The sequence below is a fragment of the Pleurodeles waltl genome, chromosome 12, assembly GCF_031143425.1.
Source record: "Pleurodeles waltl isolate 20211129_DDA chromosome 12, aPleWal1.hap1.20221129, whole genome shotgun sequence".
Classification (NCBI taxonomy): domain Eukaryota; kingdom Metazoa; phylum Chordata; class Amphibia; order Caudata; family Salamandridae; genus Pleurodeles; species Pleurodeles waltl.
The window spans coordinates 178,225,557-178,249,434 of NC_090451.1; the positions used below are offsets into that span (position 1 = coordinate 178,225,557).

Consider the following 23,878-nt stretch of genomic DNA (forward strand, 5'->3'; position numbering starts at 1 on the left):
ATGGTTGTTAGAGACTGACCAGCGTGAATTATATATCATCTTCCTAGCACACTGCAGGTTAAGGTAAATAAGTGGTGAGCATGTACAACTTTAGGGTTTCATTAATTGCATTGTTTTAGTGATTTCTGAAGTAGCACACAATTTGTTTTTAAAAAATGTGAAGAAACAGGGCACGCTGAAAAGAGCAGCATGCACCTAAGGCAGTAGCTGCAGTCCAAACAGGGGTCAGACAAACATTCCTTATGTGTCTGGATCTACATATCTTTCATTCAGTTTCCTTATGTACATCAGCATACCAATTCAAGAAGAATAGCTAAAATCAATGATTACACCATTTAAAAATCAACATAAGGTACTAGGACAAAGATATAGTTGTAATAACCTTGACGTAATAGGTGATGAAGCCAATAGATTTGTAGGTGGCAGGTGTAAAATGCAGGGGTCGGGGGCATGTAACTAAGGTTTTGGTAAAGACTCCAGCAAAGTCGAATAGGTGTTGGATTTTAAATATGCTAGAGACATAAGGGGTAGGGACTTCAGGATTTACAGTATCAACACAAAGGAGCACAAATCCTAAACAACCAATGTCTTTTAACTGTTCACTCTTAAGTAGGATTGGAATTTACGCTTGCGGTATAAGGAAAATCACAGTACCTCCAGTGCTGCTAGCCGCACTCCTTCAAGAGGCTTGTCAGGGTCCACTTTAATCTCGCTGGCTCTGCTGAACACTTCAAGATCTTTAATACCTGCACAAGCATGGCGTGAACCCTGCATTAAAAGAATGAGTACACTTACTTCTAGCGTAAGAAAGCGGGCATTCTTCTGAGGCGTGTCGGGGTTAATTTTGATTACTTCAGCTTTTCTAAACTCTTGCAAAGTTGGTAGTTTTTCTGAAGCATGAGCAGCACCCTGTTATCACAAAATAGTGATACATTATAACGATTCATCATTCTTCCATCATTTAGATAGTAAGATCAGCAAGCACAAACATAATTCTCGAATTCCTATTCCGATTAAATTGCTTTATGCTGCACTGAAATGAAGCATTCTCTCTAAAGCACAAGGCTTTTCTCTCCCACCATTACCACATTCAGCAAATTATATATATCATCTTATTTTTTATGACGCTTGGTACTGAAGATGTAAGCTTCAACTTACAAGTAATTCAAAGGGTAAAAAAAACAAGCATTATCACTTAGTATTTGTACCTGAAACCTGCAGATAGCACACAAATCTCTACAATGTGCACGTAAGTCCCCTTTGTTATCTGGCCACTTAGATAAGGAATTCCACTAAATAAATTCAGATCAGGGGAAGCTAATGCTAATATACAAAATCTCCAAAGACCATTTATGTTCCATTATAAAGAGTCACTGCTCCAAAGCATTCCTGGTGACCTTATGCATCATCCCACATGAGTTCATATACAGCATCACTAATGACAACATCTGAAAGCTAAACATTGACATGGCTAAAAACATCAAACTGCAAACTCGACAAGCCAATGGAACTTGAGACTGCAGTCCAAGCACACATATCTGGCAGTCATTTGCACTACTCCATACTCGTCACACACTGTTATCCAGGTGTTCTTCAGCACTTTGGTACCCAGGAGTCCTCTACATGGTCTTGACGCACCAAAGCATCCTGCACACAGTCTCTATATCTATGCCCCATGAACAAACTCTTGTAACCTTTATGCCACTTGAATGCCAATGCCACTCCGACCCGGTAGCAAACCTCCATATGCACCTCCAGGGTACACTGCATCTTTCAACAGCTTTGTGACTACTATGTATTCAAACATATTGTTGGCAAACATGTAATCAGCACATATCACTTCGCTTTGATGTTCAGCTAACAGGTGTCCCTGTTCACAGATGGGGAGAGGGTAGCATGAAAGATGCTAATTTAGGTTCCTTACCCTTGGGCAAGACGGGAGGAGCAATGCTGCAGCCCCAACACCCCCTCCCTAGAGGAAGACAGTGAGCAGGAAGAGACAGGAAGAGACAGGAAGAGTGGAACAAACCAGACTGAAGCTCAAGAAGCAACAGCTGGATTTGGATAGACAGTCCTTAGAAGTGGAAAGAGAAAGACAGAAATTGGGTTTAGAAACCCATGGTGGCAGCAGCAGTATTCCCCATAGTCATCCTGCAAAAGGGCATGATTCTAGGAATCTGCACAAGATAGTTCCCCCTTATAAGGAGGGGGATGACATTAACAAGTGGTTTGCTGCACTTGAGAGGGCCTGTGTTGTACAGGATGTCCCTCAAAGGCAGTGGGCTGCTATCCTATGGCTATAATTTAGTGGAAAGGGTAGGGATAGGCTCCTTACTGTGAAAGAAAGTGATGCCAATAATTTTGCAGTTCTTAAGAATGCACTCCTAGATGGTTATGGCTTAACCACTGAACAGTACAGGATGAAGTTCAGAGAAACCAAAAAGGAGTCTTCACAAGACTGGGTAGACTTTGTTGACCATTCAGTGAAGGCCTTGGAGGGGTGGTTACATGGCAGTAAAGTGACTGACTATGAAAGCCTATATAACATAATCCTGAGAGAGCATATACTTAATAATTGTGTGTCTGATTTGTTGCACCAGTATCTAGTGGACTCAGATCTGACCTCTCCCCAAGAATTGGGAAAGAAGGCAGACAAATGGGTCAGAACAAGAGTGAACAGAAAAGTTCATACAGGTGGTGACAAGGATGGCAAGAAGAAAGATGGTGAAAAATCTCAAGATAAGCATGGGGATAAGGGTAAAACCAAAGATCCCACTTCAAATCTTAAACACTCTTCAGAGGGTGGGGATAAAACAAATTCTTCATCTTCTTCTCAACCCACACACATTAAAAAGCCTTGGTGCTTTGTGTGTAAAAACCGAGGCTATAGGCCAGGAGATAAGTCCTGTCCAGGTAAACCCCCTGAGCCTACCACCACTAATACATCAAGCTCTAGTGCCCCTAGCAGTAGTGGTACTAGTGGTGGGACTGCTGGCAACAGTCAAGCAAAGGGTGTAGTTGGGTTCACTTATGGGTCCATAATAGAAACTGGGGTAGTCAGTCCCAAGACAGTTTCTGTCACACCTAGTGGCAATGGCCTTGCCACACTGGCTGCTTGTCCCCTTACAATGGATAAGTACAGGCAGACAGTATCAATAAATGGTGTTGAGGCCCAGGCCTACAGGGACACAGGTGCCAGTATCACTTTGGTGACTGAAAACCTAGTGGCTCCTGAACAACACATCATTGGACAACAGTATAAAATTATTGATGTCCATAACTCCACTAAGTTTCTTCCCTTAGCTATAATTCAGTTTAGTTGGGGTGGAGTTACTGGCCCTAAGCAGGTGGTGGTATCACCTAGCTTACCTGTAGACTGTCTCTTAGGTAATGACCTAGAGGCCTCAGGTTGGGCTGATGTCGAGTTTTATGCCCATACAGCCATGCTGGGCATCCCAGAGGAATTGTTCCCTCTCATTTCTACTGAAATGAAAAAGCAAAGGAGAGAAGGCCTGAAAACTCAGGATCCATCTCCAACAACAGGTAAAAAGGGTATCACAGTATCCCCTAACCACCCTGCCATTCAGGATACCATTCCTGTGGTGGGAGAAACCTCTCCTGGGGTGGCACCTGTTCCAAGGGAATCATCAGCTGGCAAAGCTGTACTCCCTGAGGGAGAAGTACCTCTCTGTGGGATAACTAACATTGGTGAGAAAAAGAGCACCATTTTAGTTAACATGGAGCATCCCTCCAACCCTCCCAGAGAAACTTTAAAGCAAAAACTCTGCACTGCCTCACAACACTTAGGACAGCATCCCTGCCCTAGTGTGGAGCTCATAGGACAGCATCCCTGCCCTGCTCCAACTCAAGAGAAACAGCATCCCTGTTCTCCCTTCCAGCCATATGGACAAAGTTTTTGCCCAGCTATGGCTTTACTGAGACAGCATCCCTGTCTGGCATTTTCATCACTACAAATAGGTTCAGTGGACAATTCCCACTGCTCTAAACTAAAACTTACTGATAGAAACTCTGAAAATACATCTTCACATTGTTGCTTAGCTAAAAAACTTCAAACAGGGTGGTTTACATCCCCACAGGGAAGTAACCATATAGTGGATGATAAAGGGAGTAACCAGTCTATTGCAGAGCTACTCTCTACTTATCACCACTTAGACAATAAAGTCTCAACTGGCCAAGGTTAGCCTTATTGTCCTTCGTTTGGGGGGGTTGTGTGAGAAAGTAGCCTCTTTCTAGCCTTGTTACCCCCACCTTTGGCCTGTTTGTGAGTGTATGCCAGGGTGTTTTCACTGTCTCACTGGGATCCTGCCAGCCAGGGCCCAGTGCTCATAGTGAAAGCCCTATGTTTTCAGTATGTTTGTTATGTGTCACTGGGACCCTGCTAGCCAGGACCCCAGTGCTCATAAGTTTGTGACCTATATGTATGTGTTCCCTGTGTGGTGCCTAACTGTCTCACTGAGGCTCTGCTATCCAGAACCTCAGTGGTTATGCTCTCTCATTTCTTTCCAAATTGTCACTAACAGGCTAGTGACCAATTTCACCAATTCACATTGGCATACTGGAACACCCTTATAATTCCCTAGTATATGGTACTGAGGTACCCAGGGTATTGGGGTTCCAGGAGATCCCTAGGGGCTGCAGCATTTCTTTTGCCCCCCATAGGGAGCTCTGACAATTCTTACACAGGCCTGCCACTGCAGCCTGAGTGAAATAACGTCCACGTTATTTCACAGCCATTTTACACTGCACTTAAGTAACTTATAAGTCACATATATGTCTAACCTTTACGTGGTAAAGGTTGGGTGCTAAGTTACTTAGTGTGTGGGCACCCTGGCACTAGCCAAGGTGCCCCCACATTTGTCAGGGCAAATTCCCCGGACTTTGTGAGTGCGGGGACACCATTACACGTGTGCACTACACATAGGTCACTACCTATGTGTAGCTTCACAATGGTAACTCCGAATATGGCCATGTAACATGTCTATGATCATGGAATTGCCCCCTCTATGCCATCCTGGCATTGTTGGCACAATCGCATGATCCCAGGGGTCTGTAGCACAGACCCGGGTACTGCCAAACTGCCTTTTCAGGGGTTTCACTGTAGCTGCTGCTGCTGCCAACCCCTCAGACAGGTTTCTGCCCTCCTGGGGTCTAGACAGGCTTGGCCCAGGAAGGCAGAACAAAGGACTTCCTCAGAGAGAGGGTGTTACACCCTCTCCCTTTGGAATAAGGTGTTAAGGCAGGGGAGGAGTAGCCTCCCCCAGCCTCTGGAAATGCTTTCATGGGCACACATGGTGCCCATTTCTGCATAAGCCAGTCTACACCGGTTCAGGGACCCCTCAGCCCTGCTCTGGCGCGAAACTGGACAAAGGAAAGGGGAGTGACCACTCCCCTGACCGGCACCTCCCCTGGGAGGTGCCCAGAGCTTCTCCAGTGTGCTCCAGACCTCTGCCATCTTGGAAACAGAGGTGCTGCTGGCACACTGGACTGCTCTGAGTGGCCAGGGCCAGCAGGTGACGTCAGAGACTCCTTCTGATAGGCTCCTTCAGGTGTTGCTAGCCTATCTTCTCTTCTAAGTAGCCAAACCCTCTTTTCTGGCTATTTAGGGTCTCTGCTTTGGGGATTTCCTTAGATAACGAATGCAAGAGCTCATCAGAGTTCCTCTGCATCTCTCTCTTCACCTTCTGCCAAGGAATCGACTGCTGACCGCGCTGGAAGCCTGCAAAACTGCAACAAAGTAGCGAAGACGACTACTGCAACTCTGTAACGCTGATCCTGCCGCCTTCTCGACTGCTTTCCTGGTGGTGCATGCTGTGGGCGTAGTCTGCCTCCTCTCTGCACTAGAAGCTCCGAAGAAATCTCCCGTGGGTCGACGGAATCGTCCCCCTGCAACCGCAGGCACCAAAGAACTGCATCACCGGTCCTCTGGGTCTCCTCTCAGCACGACGAGCGAGGTCCCTTGAATCCAGCAACTCAAGAGACTCCCACAGTCCAGTGACTCTTCAGTCCAAGTTTGGTGGAGGTAAGTCCTTGCCTCCCCACGCCAGACTGCATTGCTGGGAACAGCGTCTTTTGCAGCTACTCCGGCTCCTGTGCACTTTCCGAGGGAATCCTTTGTGCACAGCCAAGCCTGGGTCCACGGCACTCTAACCTGCATTGCACGACCTCCTGAGTTGTCCTCCAGCGGCGTGGGACTCCTTTGTGCAACTTCGGGTGAGCACCGTTTCACTCCACTTCGTAGTGCCTGTTCCGGCACTTCTGCGGGTGCTGCCTGCTTCTGAGAGGGCTCCTTGTCTTGCTGGGCGCCCCCTCTGTCACCTGACGCAATTGGCGACATCCTGGTCCCTCCTGGGCCACAGCAGCATCCAAAAACCCTAACCGCCCTTGTTGTTCCTGCAGAATCCTCAGCTTCTTTGCACCCACAGCTGGTATTTCCTGGTCATCTGTCCACTCTCGACTTGGTCGTGACTTTTGGACTTGGTCCCCTTGTTCCACAGGTACCCTCGTCTGGAAATCCATCGTTGTTGCATTGCTGGTTTTGGTCTTTCCTGCAGAATTCCCCTATCACGACTTCTGTGCTCTTTGGGGAACTTTAGTGCACTTTGCACTCACTTTTCAGGGTCTTGGGGTGGTCTATTTTTCTAACCCTCACTGTTTTCTTACAGCCCCAGCGACCCTCTACAAGGTCACATAGGTTTGGGGTCCATTCGTGGTTCGCATTCCACTTTTGGAGTATATGGTTTGTGTTGCCCCTATCCCTATGTGTCCCCATTGCATCCTATTGTAACTATACATTGTTTGCACTGTTTTCTAATACTATACTGCATATTTTTGGTATTGTGTACATATATCTTGTGTATATTTGCTAGCCTCATACTGAGGGTACTCACTGAGATACTTTTGGCATATTGTCATAAAAATAAAGTACCTTTATTTTTAGTATACCTGTGTATTGTGTTTTCTTATGATATTGTGCATATGACACTAGTGGTACTGTAGGAGCTTCACTCGTCTCCTAGTTCAGCCTAAGCTGCTCTGCTAAGCTACCATTTTATATCAGCCTGAGCTGCTAGACACCCCTATACACTAATAAGGGATACCTGGGCCTGGTGCAAGGTGTAAGTACCCCTTGGTACTCACTACAAGCCAGTCCAGCCTCCTACAGGATGTTATTATAAATCCCTTTCATTGTTAATGAAAGCAGGGAGGGGTGTAAATAATGTTTTACAAAAATGCTGTGTAAAGTATACATATTTTTTAACAAGTGAAGGGCTTTATAATTTTTTTTCTTACTTTCTTTATTGCAAACACTGGGTGATACTTAAACAAAAAAAGCAGGCGCCATCACACGGGCACAAATATCACCACTCCCTGACACACAACTCCAACACTCAAACAAATGATCATAAATCAACACACACCATCAAAAGCCAGATTACACAAGACTACACCCAGACGCACCATTCGATGCACACATAACAGATGATCAAAGACCAAACACAAATCATGTTTCCCCAGTATTCACAAACATACTTCAGGTCCTGTTAGAACTAAGGTCCATAGCACCTATTGGTTTAAGTGGATGAACCACAACCAAATTTGTGTAAGGGAACAGCATTTCCTGGTTTGAGTGTTCCCAAATACTGTTGAAAAGTTCTACATTAAGCTCAGCTGGTAAGGAGGGAGGTGATGGCATTACTGCTTATAGTAAGGCGACTAATATAGAGAACCAGAAGACTGAAAGCTACACACAAACAAGGGGAAAACATGCAGACGTGTATTTCTTAAACTAGCTGATTAATTAACCTAAAAAAAGCAATCATTCTGTTAAACTGTTGTGTCTGCTTTACAGGATGATTGTGGGTATCCCATATTTCTACATGCATGGAAAGCTACAACAGCTAGCAAGTTCATACTGAAATGAAGAATATAGTTAACAAATAATGAAGAACAGGAAAAAGAGGAAAGAGAGGCAGGTGCTTGTATATTTACAAATATTCCACAGATTTGTAAACTGACAGATAGTATTACATTTATTAAAATGTCACTCTGTGCCAGCCATGCTGTTTTGAAACCCATGTACAAAGTACCCCATGTTTTACTAAGACCTTCTCGTCTGTGAGGGCCTACTCCTCGTTTTCAACTTTGACCTGGTATGTAAGAAAGACAGAATCCTGTCAGCACAACAGAGAAGCTTCTGTCGTGTATCTTAGTTTCAAGGTCTTTCCACTGTTTCTCATGCGAATGAGGGGCAGCTGCTCCAATTCCTATTAAAGTAGTTGCAATTTTTGTTATGTGACTTCTTTTTGCCTATGTGAAGACAATGTGTAAAAGCAATGCGATTTCAACATGCGTTAGCATCATATGCTCAGTCGTGTTTCGGGGTGAAGTTATGTTGGTTTGTTTTTGTGATAGCTACATCCCTTGTTTTTTCTTAATAAACATGTTTCAGACTCAAAGTAGGCAGTGATTATTTTTTCACAGAGTGTTATCAACAATGCCACTGATGGTGTAATTCCTCCTTGTATGTGTGCGCCTGTTATTGTTCCATTCATACCAAATCAACCAATTCCATTCTCAAAGCTAACTACAGCTTTGCCACTTAATTAATTTACGGACTCCTCCGTAACAGTGGGCTTAGGTGTTACCCAAGAAGAGGCACCACTGACTGAGCCGAACTTGCCTGTTTTGCTGGAATCACTACGTTTGGATTTTGTTGACCTATTCCCCAATGTTTCTTCATTTCACCCTTAAGCAGGTCTTGCCTACTTATCCTTTATGCAACCCCATTTGAGATTAATTAACTCCTGCCACATGGAATGAGTTAATATATTAACCACCACTAGGGATGCCAGTAATTTCTCTGTTACACAAGTAGAATTTAAACTCTGCATCAATAGCATTGATGTTTTTCCCTGTCCTCATCCTCTGAGCAGGAACGTAGAAGCATCTAACGTGAGCCCAACTTATATTATATGCAGCTATTAGACAGAATTCAAATCTTGAAGTTCACCAGATTGCTGGGCACTTCAAGCGTCCACAAAATGTTGGAGCAGTGGAAAAGGACAAGGAGGAAAGAAAGGTCAAACGTAACTACCTAACATCAACGATCTTACCAAGGAGCACCGTCCACAACTATTGTAGGCCTGGCTCACAGAAGCAATGAGCAGCACAAGAACTTTGCTACACCTAGAGCTGAAGCAAAACCATCTTTTAGCCCCTAATCTAACACTGAAAGAAGGCAAAACAAGACCACACACTAGACTGTTACACATCCTCATTTAGAACATTTCAGGACTTAAAACCTGATTTAGAATTTGGCAGACCAGTTACTCCGTCACAAACATGAAGGATATCCCATCCGTTGTATTAAGACCTCCATTGGCTATAATGGGATAGTAATATGGCGGACAGGATATCTGGCACATTTAAGATGGAGTAACTCCCTCCGCCAAACTGTAAATCAGGCCCTAAGTACTAAAAACAAATCACTTAGATTGGCAAACCTTCATTGAGCTGAACGGCATCGGCTGCTTCCAAGAGACATGGGCTCTGACAGAAAAGTCTATGGGTGGTCTTGCAGAATAACATATTCCAGTAGTTCAATGATGGGGCTTCATAACATGAGTAGCCACCAAGCTTCACAAATTATGCAACAACTGCCTGTAAAGAATGCTGCTATGAACATCTTGCAAGCTAAAATGACTGTGGGTCCCAGAATTATAACTGCTAGATAGACATTCAGGAGCCCATTCGCAAACTTTGTTTTGTAGTAAATCAATAGTGCTACTAATGTACTACAAAATGCTAGTTGCAAACCTATGTGCGGATTTCCATCACCGCCTATCCTAACTTTTCTACGGGGAAATCTCCACCCTGAATGCAGAGTCTCAGCACAAGTATGTGCGCTTCAAAACTAAATCTGGGAAGGAGAGCGAGGAGTGGCTGGAAAAAGGGGAATATCTACTACTGAAGGTGAAGGTTTAAGGGAGGAGTAAGGAGAGGTTGAAGATGGGTAAGAGTAAGTCCATTCATATTCACAAACTGCACTTCTAAAGTTACTACAGCCAAAAAGGATGAGGAATAGTAAATGTACTCCAGCTCAGAAGACCAGCAACACACATGGCCAACCACTGGTACTGCAAAATCTTCCCGTAGAAAGTAATGGAGGGAGGGAGATAAAATAAAATGAAAGCCCATAGCACATAATATTAAATTAAATTATTTATAATAGTTCAAAATATCAATACATTGTATATAACATTATAAAAATGATCTACGAATAAAATCATTTTCACATATTTTACTAACCTTTTTTCAAGTTAAAAATAAATGTTACATTTTTTATTGAGACATAATTACTTTTGATTAATTCTATACAGCATGTAATAATTATTAATATATAATAAAACTGCATTTTAAATTCAAATGTAATGTTTTTTGTTTTATTTTCCCCATACTTTACCATATGTAAATCACCCCCACCAGCGATGAGATCTCCGTTTTGTACACTATTGGGAAATTGTAAGAAGTTTATTAAACTTGAAAAATATTTGCCATTTTTTTTGTTCAAAATGTATGTGCTGTGTGTTGTGTTTATTTCACAGGTAGGATAAAATAAAAGTAAACAATTCTACCACACTTAATTTCGAATTAAATATTTAATTAAATATATTAAACTAAATTAACATTATTTTTTGAAAAACCCATTAACAGAAAAAAATACCACCTACAGTAAAAACATATTTTGTATTATGTATTAAATATTAAAAGTTATGTATACAATTAGTAACAAGTAATTCTATTATTTTAATAAACAGTAATGTTAGATGTGTTAAACTAAAAAAGGTTATTAAAATGTTCATATAAAATAAAAAATGTTTTATTTTTAAATATTTTTTAAATTAATTTATATTTAAAACTTTTTATAAAATGTAGGTTAATTTACCATTATTTCCTATGAGGTTTTATTTTAAGTCACTAAATCAATGACTTTTGTTTTGGGGAGTGTGTTGAGGGATCAATGGTTGGTCATGTGTGGTGCTGGATTTGTTTTTTGGCTGTAGTAAATTTACACTCATACATTTGGTTTCACCTGCTTAAAGAGGTAACTTTGCACTTGCAAATGGTGAACAGCCCAAGGTAGTAAAGTTAATTAGAAGTGTAATAGTAAGCTTATATGTGTAGGTGTATTCATGTGTAAGTTTGTTTCGGTATATGTACCTTGTCTTATCGTTAAAGATTTGTCTATTCTCAAAGTGATGAAAAACATAGCCAAGCATACCAGATGTGCAGCTAGTAATTGGGTCAACATATCCTAGTGATATGTGGAAATTTTTATATTTTCCCTTCTACACAGATGTTAGAAACTATAATTAAAAATAAGGAAGTAGCCTGGGGCATTGCAGATTTGATACTGTGTTGGGGTAGAAATGTTTTGCAAGAGTCTTGTTTTCTTCTGCTCTTTGCAGGTGTCTTATCATACGACTTGTTAGCTTAGAATACGTTTATTGTGCTTTATTCCAGACTACTGAACGTTTTAAATAAGTTCTGGCTTCAATATGAAGACTGAGACAGTGGGAGAGAACGCCTGTACCAGGCTAGTAAGACTGATGATGCATCCAAGGATGTCCTGATGATTTATTTGATAGAAACTGAGACAATAAGGAGCCTACACCTGCCAGACAAGAACCCTGTCTTTTGAGTGGTTTCTTAGGTGGGAGATGAGAAGCCTTTAGAAACTTTTTTCAGGATTTAATTGTGTGTTCTTAGAATATCAGATTCAGACATTATCCTGACTTTGCTGAGAGAAGACCTCGGCTCAACCTCTGCTGATTTACCCTACCCAGAGTGTTAAGTTTCAGGCTTGCATACTCAGACTTTCTTCATTGAACCTTAAAACTGGTTCATCTGATGCCGACACATTCCTCACAGATTTTCCCCTTGCCACTTTCAATAGTTTATTTAAAATAGAGAGTTTTTATGAAAAATCCTTGGGTCAAATTTTGCTTACTGTTTGTCATTTTATTTTGCATATTTTTTGTAATTGTATACAAATTTAGACGGCATGAACATTAACATATGTATGTTACCATATTTTTCTTTCATTTTTACTGACAGACTTAACTTGTAATTTGAACTATATTTTTTAATAAAACCTTTTAGGTTTGACACCACTCCTCTGGAGCCATACTGCGTCACTGTGATTGCAATGTATTTCTGATGTTAGCTCCTTTCTCACAATTGAAGTTGACATTCAAAGGTCCATACGACGAGTGGAGGATTCTGTTCGATGATTTTATCAACAGATTAAGATTCAAGAAACCCCGCTCTATCAGTCTTAACTATATGTAGTGGTGAAATTTCATGTTGAACTGATGCCAGTGAGCTATAGATAATTGAAAATAATTTTGAAGATGTCTTCTTCAGTTGCAACCTGGAAACCCCTTGAAGTCTCTGTATGAAGAGCTAGGTACTAAGCCCATCTCTGACTTAATTGTCCTCTCTATGCCCAATTGTGTTCTGGGTACAGTTACAGAGAACCTTCAGGTTGCAATGGATCTCATATCCAAGGTGGAGGTCGCATCCTACAAATGAGCTACTGCAAATCGGTGCATTTCACATGTAAAGAAAGCCCTTTTCGAACTGGGATTTGATCACCTATAGGATAATCCTGCCCTTATTAAAACTAATATAATCTATATAATGGGGAATATTGGAATCAGAAGCTCAGGAAAACAGTGTGTATGACCAAATTCGGCTAGTTAATATCCAACGATCTTACCAATAAAGAAAATATTGGTCTCAAGCCATTCCTGGACTGGCTCCATTCTGAGGCACGACACACTTCATATCTTAAGTTTAGAATAGGAATCTCCATAACAAAAGTTTGTAAGGCAAAGTGGATCAGTTCAAAACACAATAATGGTCTTTGTGATAGCAACAAGGTGGTAGGTACCAGGTTATCCAACTTATGCTCTTTCCACAGTCACTGACTGCCCAAACAAACTGGTTGCTAACGGTACCAAACACTTTTGATTTTAAACAAACTATTGTTGCAATTGCAATTTACTATAGGACAGACACACCTTACTTTACCTTCAGTAGCATCACCCATGTGGTCTAATTGGTTAATTTTGGGTAAGAGCAAATAGGGGAAATTATGAAAGTAGGTGGTCAATTTAGCGACTGCTGTCATAATCTGCAAACTTTGTAATCAATATTTCATTTTGTAAACGGAATGTCTGGATGAGAACTGTGGGAGGGTCTGAGATAATGAAGAAGGATTGACTACCTTTTAACAATAGGCTATCAGTTTAGCAACATGCACAATCTAATAATAAAATGTTGAGTTTGAGGCACACGAAACACCCATAAACTCAGCATACCTTGCCCACATATCCCTTGTCAGGCACCTGTATATTCGTCTTCAGGCTGCTTCACATGCACCATCAAACACCCATAAGAACATCAAGAGGCCCCAGATACATAGACACCCACACAACTCAGCATCAGATGCCCACACACCATCACACATGCCAGGTGGCACGGCACAGGACAAGTGGCTGCTGAATCCAGGCAATGTGGCAATATATATATCACCACATCAACGTTTAAGGCATTGTAAGCTTAAACACATAAATAATGAAATTCCTTAAAACAGATTAAGTTGAACTAGACTTATGGTTCACTAAAAGGGTGAACAGTGGTTGTGTCACAGAACATAAAATTACATAACATTTAAAACTTAAGGTACGCCCTCACTGTCACTTGTTCGAAACTGCTTTTATTTGAAGCACTTTCTTTCCCACTGGGTCTTGGTCACGCTATATAGCCTTAGAACCCGCCGTAGCGGGCTCTACTGGCTATTAAAGGCCCGCTCCCGCGTTAAAGGCCCGAGCCGAAGGCGAGGGCCTTTAACAAGGGAGAGGGCCTTTAATAGCAGGTAGAGCCTGCTACGGCGGGTTCTAAGGCTATTAGAACATTCTGCCATTAGGCGGCAGAATGTTCTCCTAAATAAAACAAAGTCCTCACAGAGTCCGAGGGGATTAAAATCCCCTCCGGCACCGTGAGGCTTTGTTCACAACTGCTGCTGTGAACAAAGAAGATTGGAATGTTGGCGCTGCGGGCTTTTACCGGCCAGTAAAAGCCCGGAGCACTCCATTGTCTTCGGCTCTGGCCTTTAACAAGGGAGAGGGCCTTTAATAGCCGGTAAAGCCCGCTACCGCGGGTTCTAAGGCTATTAGAACATTCTGCCATTAGGCGGCAGAATTTTCTCCTAAATAAAACAAAGTCCTCACAGAGTCCAAGGGGATTAAAATCCCCTCAGGCTCCGTGAGGCTTTGTTCACAGCTGCTGCTGAACAAAGAAGATTGGAATGTTGGCGCTGAGGGCTTTTACCGGCCAGTAAAAGCCCGGAGCACTCCATTGTCTTCAATGGAGCTGCCAACATTTCAATGTTCTAATATAAAAAAGAATTAATACATAACTAAATAAATACATTCTATAACAAATACAGTGGTCTGTGAAAAGGCATGACTTTCCTTTCAAGTTACAAACCAAATTGTTGATATTCCAAAATATGAAAAGGAAAATTACATGCACATACTATTTGAATTACTAACGAGATATGATACTGACCTGACCATGTCACAATGAAATCCACACAATTATGTTTTATGGGCAACACTGTACCTTGAAATTAGGTATCCTGTTGTGAACAGGTCTCGGAAAATCAGCCAGGTTCTTCTCTTCAATGTAGTCCCAAACTTTTTGACGGATATCCCATTTGGAAACACCTTGCAAAATAAGAAGATACATCTGCATTAATACACGAGTGATACATCTTACAAAATAACATTTTGAGCAAAGGCCTATTGTATAGCCACAGAAGACACCAAAATGAAAAAATCTGGAAAGTTATGTCCCCCAAAGTTATACACCTTTTTATATTAAAAGGTTTTAATGCACGACCGGAGTATGAACTTAAAACCTCATGCAAAATATTAATAAAAACATGTAATGTGTTCAATTAAATAACCCAAGCTCCGGAAAACCTGGACACACGGGAGGGAAAAAGCTGTTTTTCCTGATTTATAAAAAACACTCAAATGAAGACACAGCTCTCTGGAATTCTCCGGCTTCCAACCTGGACACCGAAAAGGAAACATATTGAGTCTATTGAGACAGTATTGATGAACTGATGTCCAGAGCATCATCTGAACATTAACTATTGTTGGACTTTTTGCCTTACGCAGGGTCATCCCCAGTCTTTTTGCCTCCTTCCTCCTGGTTTTTCTGACCTCTCGCTGTTGGCTCTAGGACTCTGAGCACTTTATCACTGCTGACCAGTGCTAAAGTGCAGGTGCTTTCCCATCTAAAGTTGGTATGATTGGCTTATACCTAATTGGCATATTTAATTTACCTATAAGTCCCTTGTGCAGTGGTATCTCTATACCCAGGGCCTGTAAATTAAATACTACTAGTGGGCCTGCAGCGCTGCTTGCGCCACCCACTGAAGTAGACTTTCAAACCTGTCTCAGGCCTGCTAGCGCAGGGCCTGTGTGCGCAGTTTTCTGCCACAGGGACCTGGCATCTAAACTTACTTGCCAGGCCCAGAACTCCCCTTTTACTACATGTAAGTCTCCCCTAAGGTACGCCCTAGCTAGCCCTATGGGTAGGGTGCCATGTATGTAGAAAGGGAGGACATGTGCCATATTGCATGGCCTGTCCTGGTAGTGACAAACAGCCTAAATTGGTGTCTCACTGCTGTGAGTGCTGCCTTCTCATAGGATTGCATTAGAAATGCCCTGCCTTATGTGTAAGGGGTATTGTCTGATTTATGAGGGGTAGCGTAGGCATGTTTGGTATGGTTGTGATGGTGATGATAGATACTGCTTACTGGTGTGAGTGTATTTTTTATTACTATCACAGAAATGCCACTTCTAGAAAGTGCGCATTTATCTGTGCTTATGACTCTGGTGGTTTGCAGCTTGACTCCAATCCACATCTGGGCAGAGTGACAGTTGGGGCTTTGTGCATACTTTTCAGACAGCATGTACACAGGGAGGGTGGAGGTGTCACAGAGGTGCATTTGCATACTGAATAGTCTTCCTGGGCTGAGAGAAGGGAGAGGCGGGGCACACCTGCATTTGTAAAGACTGTGCCCTGGCCTCATACAATAGGGTCGTTAACGCCCCACTGATGTTTGGAGCCTGTGCTGACAGGAGAGAGGGGGCACTCCCAGAACCAGTTGTAACTGGCTGGAACCTCCTCTCCCTGCCATTGTAAAACACTGTAAGAACTGACTATAAGTACAGGGGAATTTTCTCCACAATTTGAACATTCTTGGAACTTGAAACTGGACCCAGAACGCTGATGAATGGACTCACCAGGAAACCGCCTTGGACTGCTGCTGCTGTGCCTGGTCACTAGGAGGAACTGCCACCATCTGCACCCCTTGTGCTGGCCTGTAGCTGGGCCCATCAGCCCTGTAGCTTTTCCTTGCTTATTGTTCCCAGGGGAACAGTGATGTGGCCCCTGACCCCTGCACCGATCTTCTACAGGGTTGACTTAGCGCTTGGGGAAAAGCGCTCTATCTGGTAAACTGCTGCAGAAGATCACCGCCGCAGCCCTGGCTTGTAAACGAGCCCTCGCGCTTTCCTAAGCGCGCTGCCTTTAAAAAGTGCCTCAAAGATCACCGCCGCAACCCGGGGAAGCTGTGTTTACACAGCGCGAAGGAACCATGCTGATTAGTGCCCCCGGGGCACGGAGAGAATCTTGCGGCAAGGAAACACAGAGCAAAAGCGCTCCTATGGGTGCCCCCGGGGCGAGGTCAGCTCGTTAGAGCTCCCCCGGGGCACCGGAAGGCCCTGCCTTGGGCCGGAGAATCGCCGGAGAGGCGAGAGGAGAGGAGGACGCCTCTCCCTCGCCTAGGGAAGCCTCTGAAGGCTTCGGTTGTCTGGTGAGCGGGCAACAGCCTCATCGGAGGCTCGCCGCACACCCAGATCCCTCAGGGCCCCTGCGAGGGCCAGCCTTTGCAGTGAAGGGGTCTCCCTTTGTGAAAGGGCCGACGGAGGCCCCGGGAGACCCCAGGAGTTCGTGGGCCCCCAGAGGGGCCCGTTCGCAAATCGGAGGGGGTGCGTGGCGCCCCCCTCCTTACTTGCAGGATTTCCCTGACTTGGGCCCCCCCCTGGAGAGGGCCGGTGGAGGCCCGGGGGGCCCCCAGTGATCACGGGTCCCAGAAGGGGCCCGTCAGGAATTCAGAGAGGGTGCGTGCCGCCCCTCTCGGTCCTCAATGCTCAGGGAGGCCCCCGTGTTGTGCAGAGGAGCCCCATTGTTTGTTTTAGGCACTGGAAGTGCCTCTTCATCAAGACAGGTACTTTTAAAAGGACCAATATAACTATAATTGAAGTTCTTTCTACAGACTTTGCTAATTGTGATATATTGCCTACCTGTTCTATGATGCTTTTACATATATGTGCAAATGTTCCTTTTATGGGCATGACTTGCTAATATGTTTCCCTAACTTGCCATAGATTTTCTAATGTTCCTACTATGGGCGTTTTATGATATTCTTATGACAAGTGTTCTAATGTGATAACGTGTTTCCTGACTACTGCTTATGTTGCAGAATACTAAGTAACCTGTGTGTTATGTGTGACTACTGCTAGTTTGCAGAGTAACTAATGTGTAACGTTCTGACAACTGCTAAGGTAGCAGGATAATACTGTTATGTGATGTTGGTCTAATAATTACTTTGAGTACAATACAGTATATTTTCATATAATCTGGTGTTGTGTTTCCTTTGTGGTGGGGATATTGCATCACATGTGTTGTGTGTGTTGTGCAAACGCTTTACACATTGCCTCCGGGTTAAGCCTGACTGCTCGTGCCAAGCTACCAAGGGGGTGAGCAGGGGTTATCTTGGACGTGTAACTCCCTTGCCCTGACTAGAGTGGGTAAGTTCTGCATGGCTGAGGTGCATACTCTAGCCAACCAGAAACCCCATTTCTAACAACTATGCTTTGTGATTCAAGACAGAACCTAGGCTGGGCTGCTATATTTCTAGAAGGCTGGGACAAAACTTGATTCCTGGAGATTGTTGCTGTTGGCCTGTGGAGAACGAGGAGCTGGATGGTTCTTTGAGGAAAGGAGATGTCCTGATAGCTTAAATATTAGCACCAAGCCCAGCTGACTGAAACAGAAGCATGCAGGAAGACTTAAGAAACTAAAATCTTCCATGAGCCAAGGGATCACAGCAGACCAGTTGGCTTGGAAACAAGATAACGATCACAGGCCGTTAAAGCGTGCCCCACAATGAAAGAACTTTGTTCCAGGTGGGCACATGGGCCCTGATTAAGAGTGCCCTGGAATTTCTGTTATGGGGGCCCAATAATACTAGAGAAAGAGAAATAACAGGAAACACGAGATTTTAAGGACTAAGATACAGGAATCTGTGGTTGCACGTAGATTCAAGCACGTTTTTTTCCATGTATTTTACACTGAGATGCGGCAACTGAAGTTGATGTGTGCAAAACAACAACTGTAATGCCTGTGGGCTCGGGAACTCCTCGCCTACTGGAATCAAGGCCAAAGTGAAGTAAAAATAAGCCTTGTGATTTGACATTGCAGCAGTCACGGCCCACTCTTTATAAGTGCATACTGACACAGTTTGACCCTATTGAAGGTATGATAGCATGTAAAAAAAATAATTAAGCACAGAATCACTCAAACAATCCACTATGGATGTTGCAGAGTATAGTGGATCACTATAAATGACAGAATTAACCGATCTTGGCTTGAGATTTCCAATTCCGAAAGAAATCTGACATGGGAATGAAAAAAAGTGCCGGGCGTGTGCAAAGGCAGCAAAGCCTTCAATACGTTGCCATTGACCAAACACAGGGAGTAAGTAGTCATTAACATGTATCTATCTGCAGATGAACTTCTGCAAAACGCGTTTGTGGGTGGGTTCAAGCATGCTCTTTAAAGCAGATACCAACTTGGAGAGGTGTAGCTCACACCTGGAGTCACATTTTCAATTATGATTTTCCTGTCTGTTCAAAACTGAACCAATGTGAAGTAGAAATGGTCACTGAGAAGTCTTTGAAAGTAATTTTCATGGTCACTAATTAAGACATTAATAAACACAGCGTAGTCAAGTAACAGTTTCATTGCACAATCAATACTTTGGCCCTCATTACGACCTTGGCAGGCGGCTGAAGCCGCCCGCCAAGATCTGACTGCCGGGTGGCCGCCAATGCGGCCCCACTCCCGCCGCGGCATCAGGATCTCCACGCTGGGCCGCAACACAGGAGCCGGCTCCAAATGGAGCCGGCGGTGTGGAGCCCGTGCGACGGGTGCACTTGCACCCGTCGCGCTTTTCACTGTCTGCATAGCCATGGCAAGGGGCCCCTGCACTGCCCATGCCAGTGGCATGGGCAGTGCAGGGGCCCCCAGGGGGCCCGCGACTCCCCGTACCGCCAGCCTTTTCCTGGCGGTTCAAACCGCCAGGAAAAGGCTGGCGGTAGGGGGACTCGTAATCCCCTGGGCAGCGCTGCCCTGGGGGATTAAAACCGCCGGGACCAATGTGGCGGGCAATCGCCGGTCCCGGCGGTGCGACCGCAGAACTTTTGTCGCGGTCGTAATACTAGGGATTTCACCGCCAGCCTGCTGGTGGTGAAATCCGCCACAACAACCCTGGCGGTCCAAGACCGCCAGGGTTGTAATGAGGGCCATTGTGTTTTTGTTAACTGTAATCTGAATGTTAGCAGACTGAACGTTTTTAAAACAACACTGCGCAAACATGTACTGATAACTACCCATAGTCGAAATGGTTGTAAATCATAATTTATGTAAACTTAGTGTTCGTATACCACGAACTGGTAGGCCCCGAAATTAAACAGCAAAGACTTGGGTGTTTACATTAGGAAATCCAGAACTTTGGTACAGGCAAGTAGGAATACAGCTCTAAATCACAACAATGCACAGATGTAGATTGAGCTGCACATATGTTAGTTAATCGGCTCCACTAAGTAATGTAGGAAATTCTGCAAGCATGTGTTTGAGATTTTCTTGCGTTTACAATTACCAGCATTCAGTTTGATGACAGGCTCCATTTCAGTGCAATAGCAGGCCCGAGAAGTGGCACTGGAGAACTTTCAGTACAAAAGCACCAGACAACAGGTGTTCCTTGGAAGACTGTTCAACAGGCACTTCGGTTATTCGTTTCAATATAACGTCCAGTACCTAAAACAGACGTAATAAGATATTGACAAGCGATTTTCATTAAGACACCGAGATAAAAATACAAACACTAAAATAAAGCCAATCCCTCAGACCTGATAAAATGTAAATAAGTAGTTAATGTTTCAAATTCAATCAAAATGTACTCTACTTAAGCACCAGTCTAAGATTAAACATAGAACTTGTTCAGGAATGTAACTACTGACACTCTAATGTCAAATGCTGTAACTACCAAACACAGCCAAATCAGAGCCACGAAGACGGAGAGCACTCAAGTAATTAAATATTCATTTTGCATACACATTTCAGATGAGCAACCAATAGGTTTAGTAATATTAATCTAATATGCCACTTCCTGCTTCAATTACCCACAATTGCACGAAGGCTGACATATTTCCAATGGATAGTCTCGTAAGATCAGACAACTACTACTAGGGAGCGTCACAGCTAATTTTTTTAAATAACCCAGACTTCGATTTACTTGCCAGGACACAGCCTGTGGCAACATTTACTGATTCCATTTCTTCACTTGGGCATTTTTAACTAAAGAATTGCTTTACAGCCACATACTTCCAAACGACTTTTAGATGTTAAGGATAGATGTTGGGTAAGTTGAAAACATACTGATTTTGTCCTAGATCATTCATCTCACAAAACTGACTTGACAGCTGTCAGGATAATTTAGCTGGGTGTAGACTGCAGAACAAGTTTGACGTTGCTTCATCTATCATATATAACAATTGTGACGCGGCACAATTTTAATCAGGCTACCACTTGTGGGGAGCATTTTCTGTACCTGAAATTTTGTCTAAAGGAATAAATCTCCACTACACCGAGCAACATGTTACATTTCCCCCGCCACATATCACAGAAAAGAATTGATTTTGACAGATGTTCCAAACAATGCGGACTTCCACAGTTCGGAATGGCCGCATTTTCTCCGTAACTGCTCGATCTGTGGAGTCCACAGCAATTTCGGGACTGATTTGCAGGAGCATTCTTGAGTAAAAAAAAGGTGTTCTGCAGTAGTTCTCCTGTGATACTTTTACAGGCCTTTGCATATTTGCCTCAAAACGTCCATCTCAATATGAGTACAAAGGAAGCCAGGGTACAGTCATTTTTATTTGTAATAACGATACATTAATATTCACAGAATGTTCCCACTTTATTCTCTTTTTTTTATATTTTGGGGCTAATTTACAAAGGCTTGTATGACTAAGTACATAAAACAGTACTGCAAGAGTACTATTTTATGTTCTCCAATACTGCCTTTGTGAATAAGCCCCTGGGGGTTAAATATATTTCACGTGAACATAAGTGGAAACGTTTTCTATATTCATGATTTTAACTGACCAGGAGAATTTATTAGTTTTCCAAAATGAGAGCATTTTTGTTTCTCTTAAGTTCATTCTTAAATGATTGGCCCCATTACATGTATTCAGAAGCAGATAAAAGGAAATGCAGTCCGATGGGACAAACTAAAATCAAACAATTAGCACATGAGACCATAGGGCTCTGAAAGTCTTCAACGTTACAAATACATCTCCAGTGCACAGGTTAAAAGACACAGGGCTCGCGCACAGCCTGGTCAGAGGCTCCAGATGATCCCCTCCACTGTTAGTCAGCTGCACTCCTGCTCATAGAAGCCTCTGGTTGGAAAAAGGAGGCTGAAGTTTAGCCATGCTTTAAGTGCTTTATCAATAGATGCCTTCCGCCGATGTAATCAAATGTGCTGCTGCGTCTACAAAGCGAGAATGGGTGCACGGATTTTCTATTTTTGAGCGCCCTTCATGCTAATATGGTCAAATACATAATATTGTTGTTTGTGGGAATTCCTCAAACTATCTTGAGTCAGGAGCAAGCCAATAAAGTAGCTAGCCGAGTAAACATATGACAGAGGTGTAGCCCTCGCTATCTAAAAGCGCAATTAGGTGGTTAAATTGCTATTCAAACCTTTCAATCGTTTCAGCTCTGGCCTAGAGACAGTGTAATCTGTTTTGGTAGCATCATCTAATAAAAAAATACAAACGTATTCATACATAGAAAGGATTTGCGTGAGACCTCTCGTCTGTTCAACAGCCATTCAGATGAGCTTGTGCCCACCACAGCATAAAGGATGGAGCAATGGTCAGCCTGCATCATTCAATCAGAGTATTTGTAAAGTGCACTACTCACCCGTGGGGGTCTCAAGGTGCTGGTGGGGGGGGCTGCTACTGCTCGAACATCTTGCAATGTCTCCTGAAATAAGTAGGTCCTGTGTCTGACGCAGGTGGGTGGGAAGAGTCTTCCATGTCTTGGCGGTGAGGTGGGAGAACGATCTGCCACCGGCGGTCATTCTGTGGATGCGTGGGACGGAGGGGAGGGCAAGGGAGGCGGAGCTTAGCTGTCGGGTTGGGGTGTAGAAGGAGAGCTGTCTGTTGAGGTATTCTGGTCCGGTGTTATGTAGTGCCTTGAGAGCGTGGGTGAGAAGTTTGAATGTGATTCTCTTGTTGACTGGGAGCCAGTGTAGGTCTCTCAGGTGGGCTGTGATTTGGCAGTGGCGGGGGATGTCCAGGATGAGGCGTGCGGAGGTGTTCTATATGCGTTGCAGTCTTTTCTGGAGCTTGGCTGGGGTTCCTGCGTAGAGGGAATTGCCATAGTCCAATTTACTGCTTACGAGGGCTTGGGTAACCGTCCTTCTGGTTTCAGTGGGGATACATTTGTAGATCTTACGAAGCATGCAGAGGGTGTTGATGCAGGAGGAGGAGATAGCGTTGACTTGCTGGGTCATTGACAGTGATGAGTTCAGGATGAATCCCAGGTTGCATGCGTGGTCGGTGGGTGTCGGTGTGGTTCCAGTGTGGCAGGCCACCAGGAGTCGTCCCATGCGGAAGGGGTGGAGCCGAAGATGAGGACCTCAGTCTTGTTGGAATTCAGTTTCAGGCAGCTGTTCTTCATCAAATCGGCAATGGCCTTCATTCCTTCGTGGAGGTTTGTCTTGGCGATGGCGGGGTCCTTGGTGAGGGAGAGGATCAGCTGCGTGTCATCAGCGTATGAGATGATGTTGAGGTTGTGAGATCGGGCGTTGTTAAGCCATGTAGACGTTAAAGAGGGTCGGGCTGAGTGACGATCCCTGGGGTACGCCGCAAATGATTTTGGTGGCTTCAGAGCGGAATGGAGGGAGGCGGACTCTCTAAGTTCTGCCGGTGAGGAAGGAGGTGATCCAGTCCAGGGCTCTGTCGCGGATTCCTGCGTCGTTGAGACATGTGCGTAGGGTGTGGTAGCAGATGGTGTCGAACGCGGCTGAGAGGTCCAGGAGGATGAGGGCCGTGGCTTCATCATTGTCAAGTATGGTCCTGATATCGTTGGTGGCGGCGATGAGGGTGGTTTCGGTGCTGTGGTTGCTGCAGAATCCGGATTGGGATGGGTCCAGAGTGTTGTTCTCCTTGAGGTAACGGGTCAGTTGTATGTTGACAATTTTCTCTCTGACTTTTTGCCAAGAAGGGGAGCAGGGAGATGGGCCAGAAGTTCTTTAGGTCCTTTGTGTCCGCCTTGAGTTTCTTGAGGAGGGCGTTGATCTTGGTGTGTTTCCAGCTCTCCGGGAAGGTGGCGGTCTTAAAGGAACTGTTGATGA

At 43.9% G+C, this 23,878-nt stretch overlaps 1 protein-coding gene across 2 annotated transcripts in view; it reads right to left on the reverse strand.

Moving 5' to 3' along the window:
• MTHFSD (methenyltetrahydrofolate synthetase domain containing) overlaps window positions 1–23,878 on the reverse strand; it is a 104,615-nt gene that overhangs the window by 56,875 nt on the left and 23,862 nt on the right. The window contains exons 2-4 of one of the 2 annotated variants that reach the window (XM_069217262.1): window positions 20,111–20,268; window positions 14,713–14,816; window positions 796–909 (exon numbers count right to left, since the gene is read on the reverse strand). In XM_069217262.1, the coding sequence (XP_069073363.1) occupies window positions 796–909; window positions 14,713–14,816; window positions 20,111–20,138 (246 nt within the window). In that variant the 5' untranslated portion in view covers window positions 20,139–20,268. Of the gene's footprint in view, window positions 1–654; window positions 769–795; window positions 910–14,712; window positions 14,817–20,110; window positions 20,269–23,878 lie in introns of both variants that reach the window. The other variant, XM_069217263.1, reaches the window with a different exon arrangement.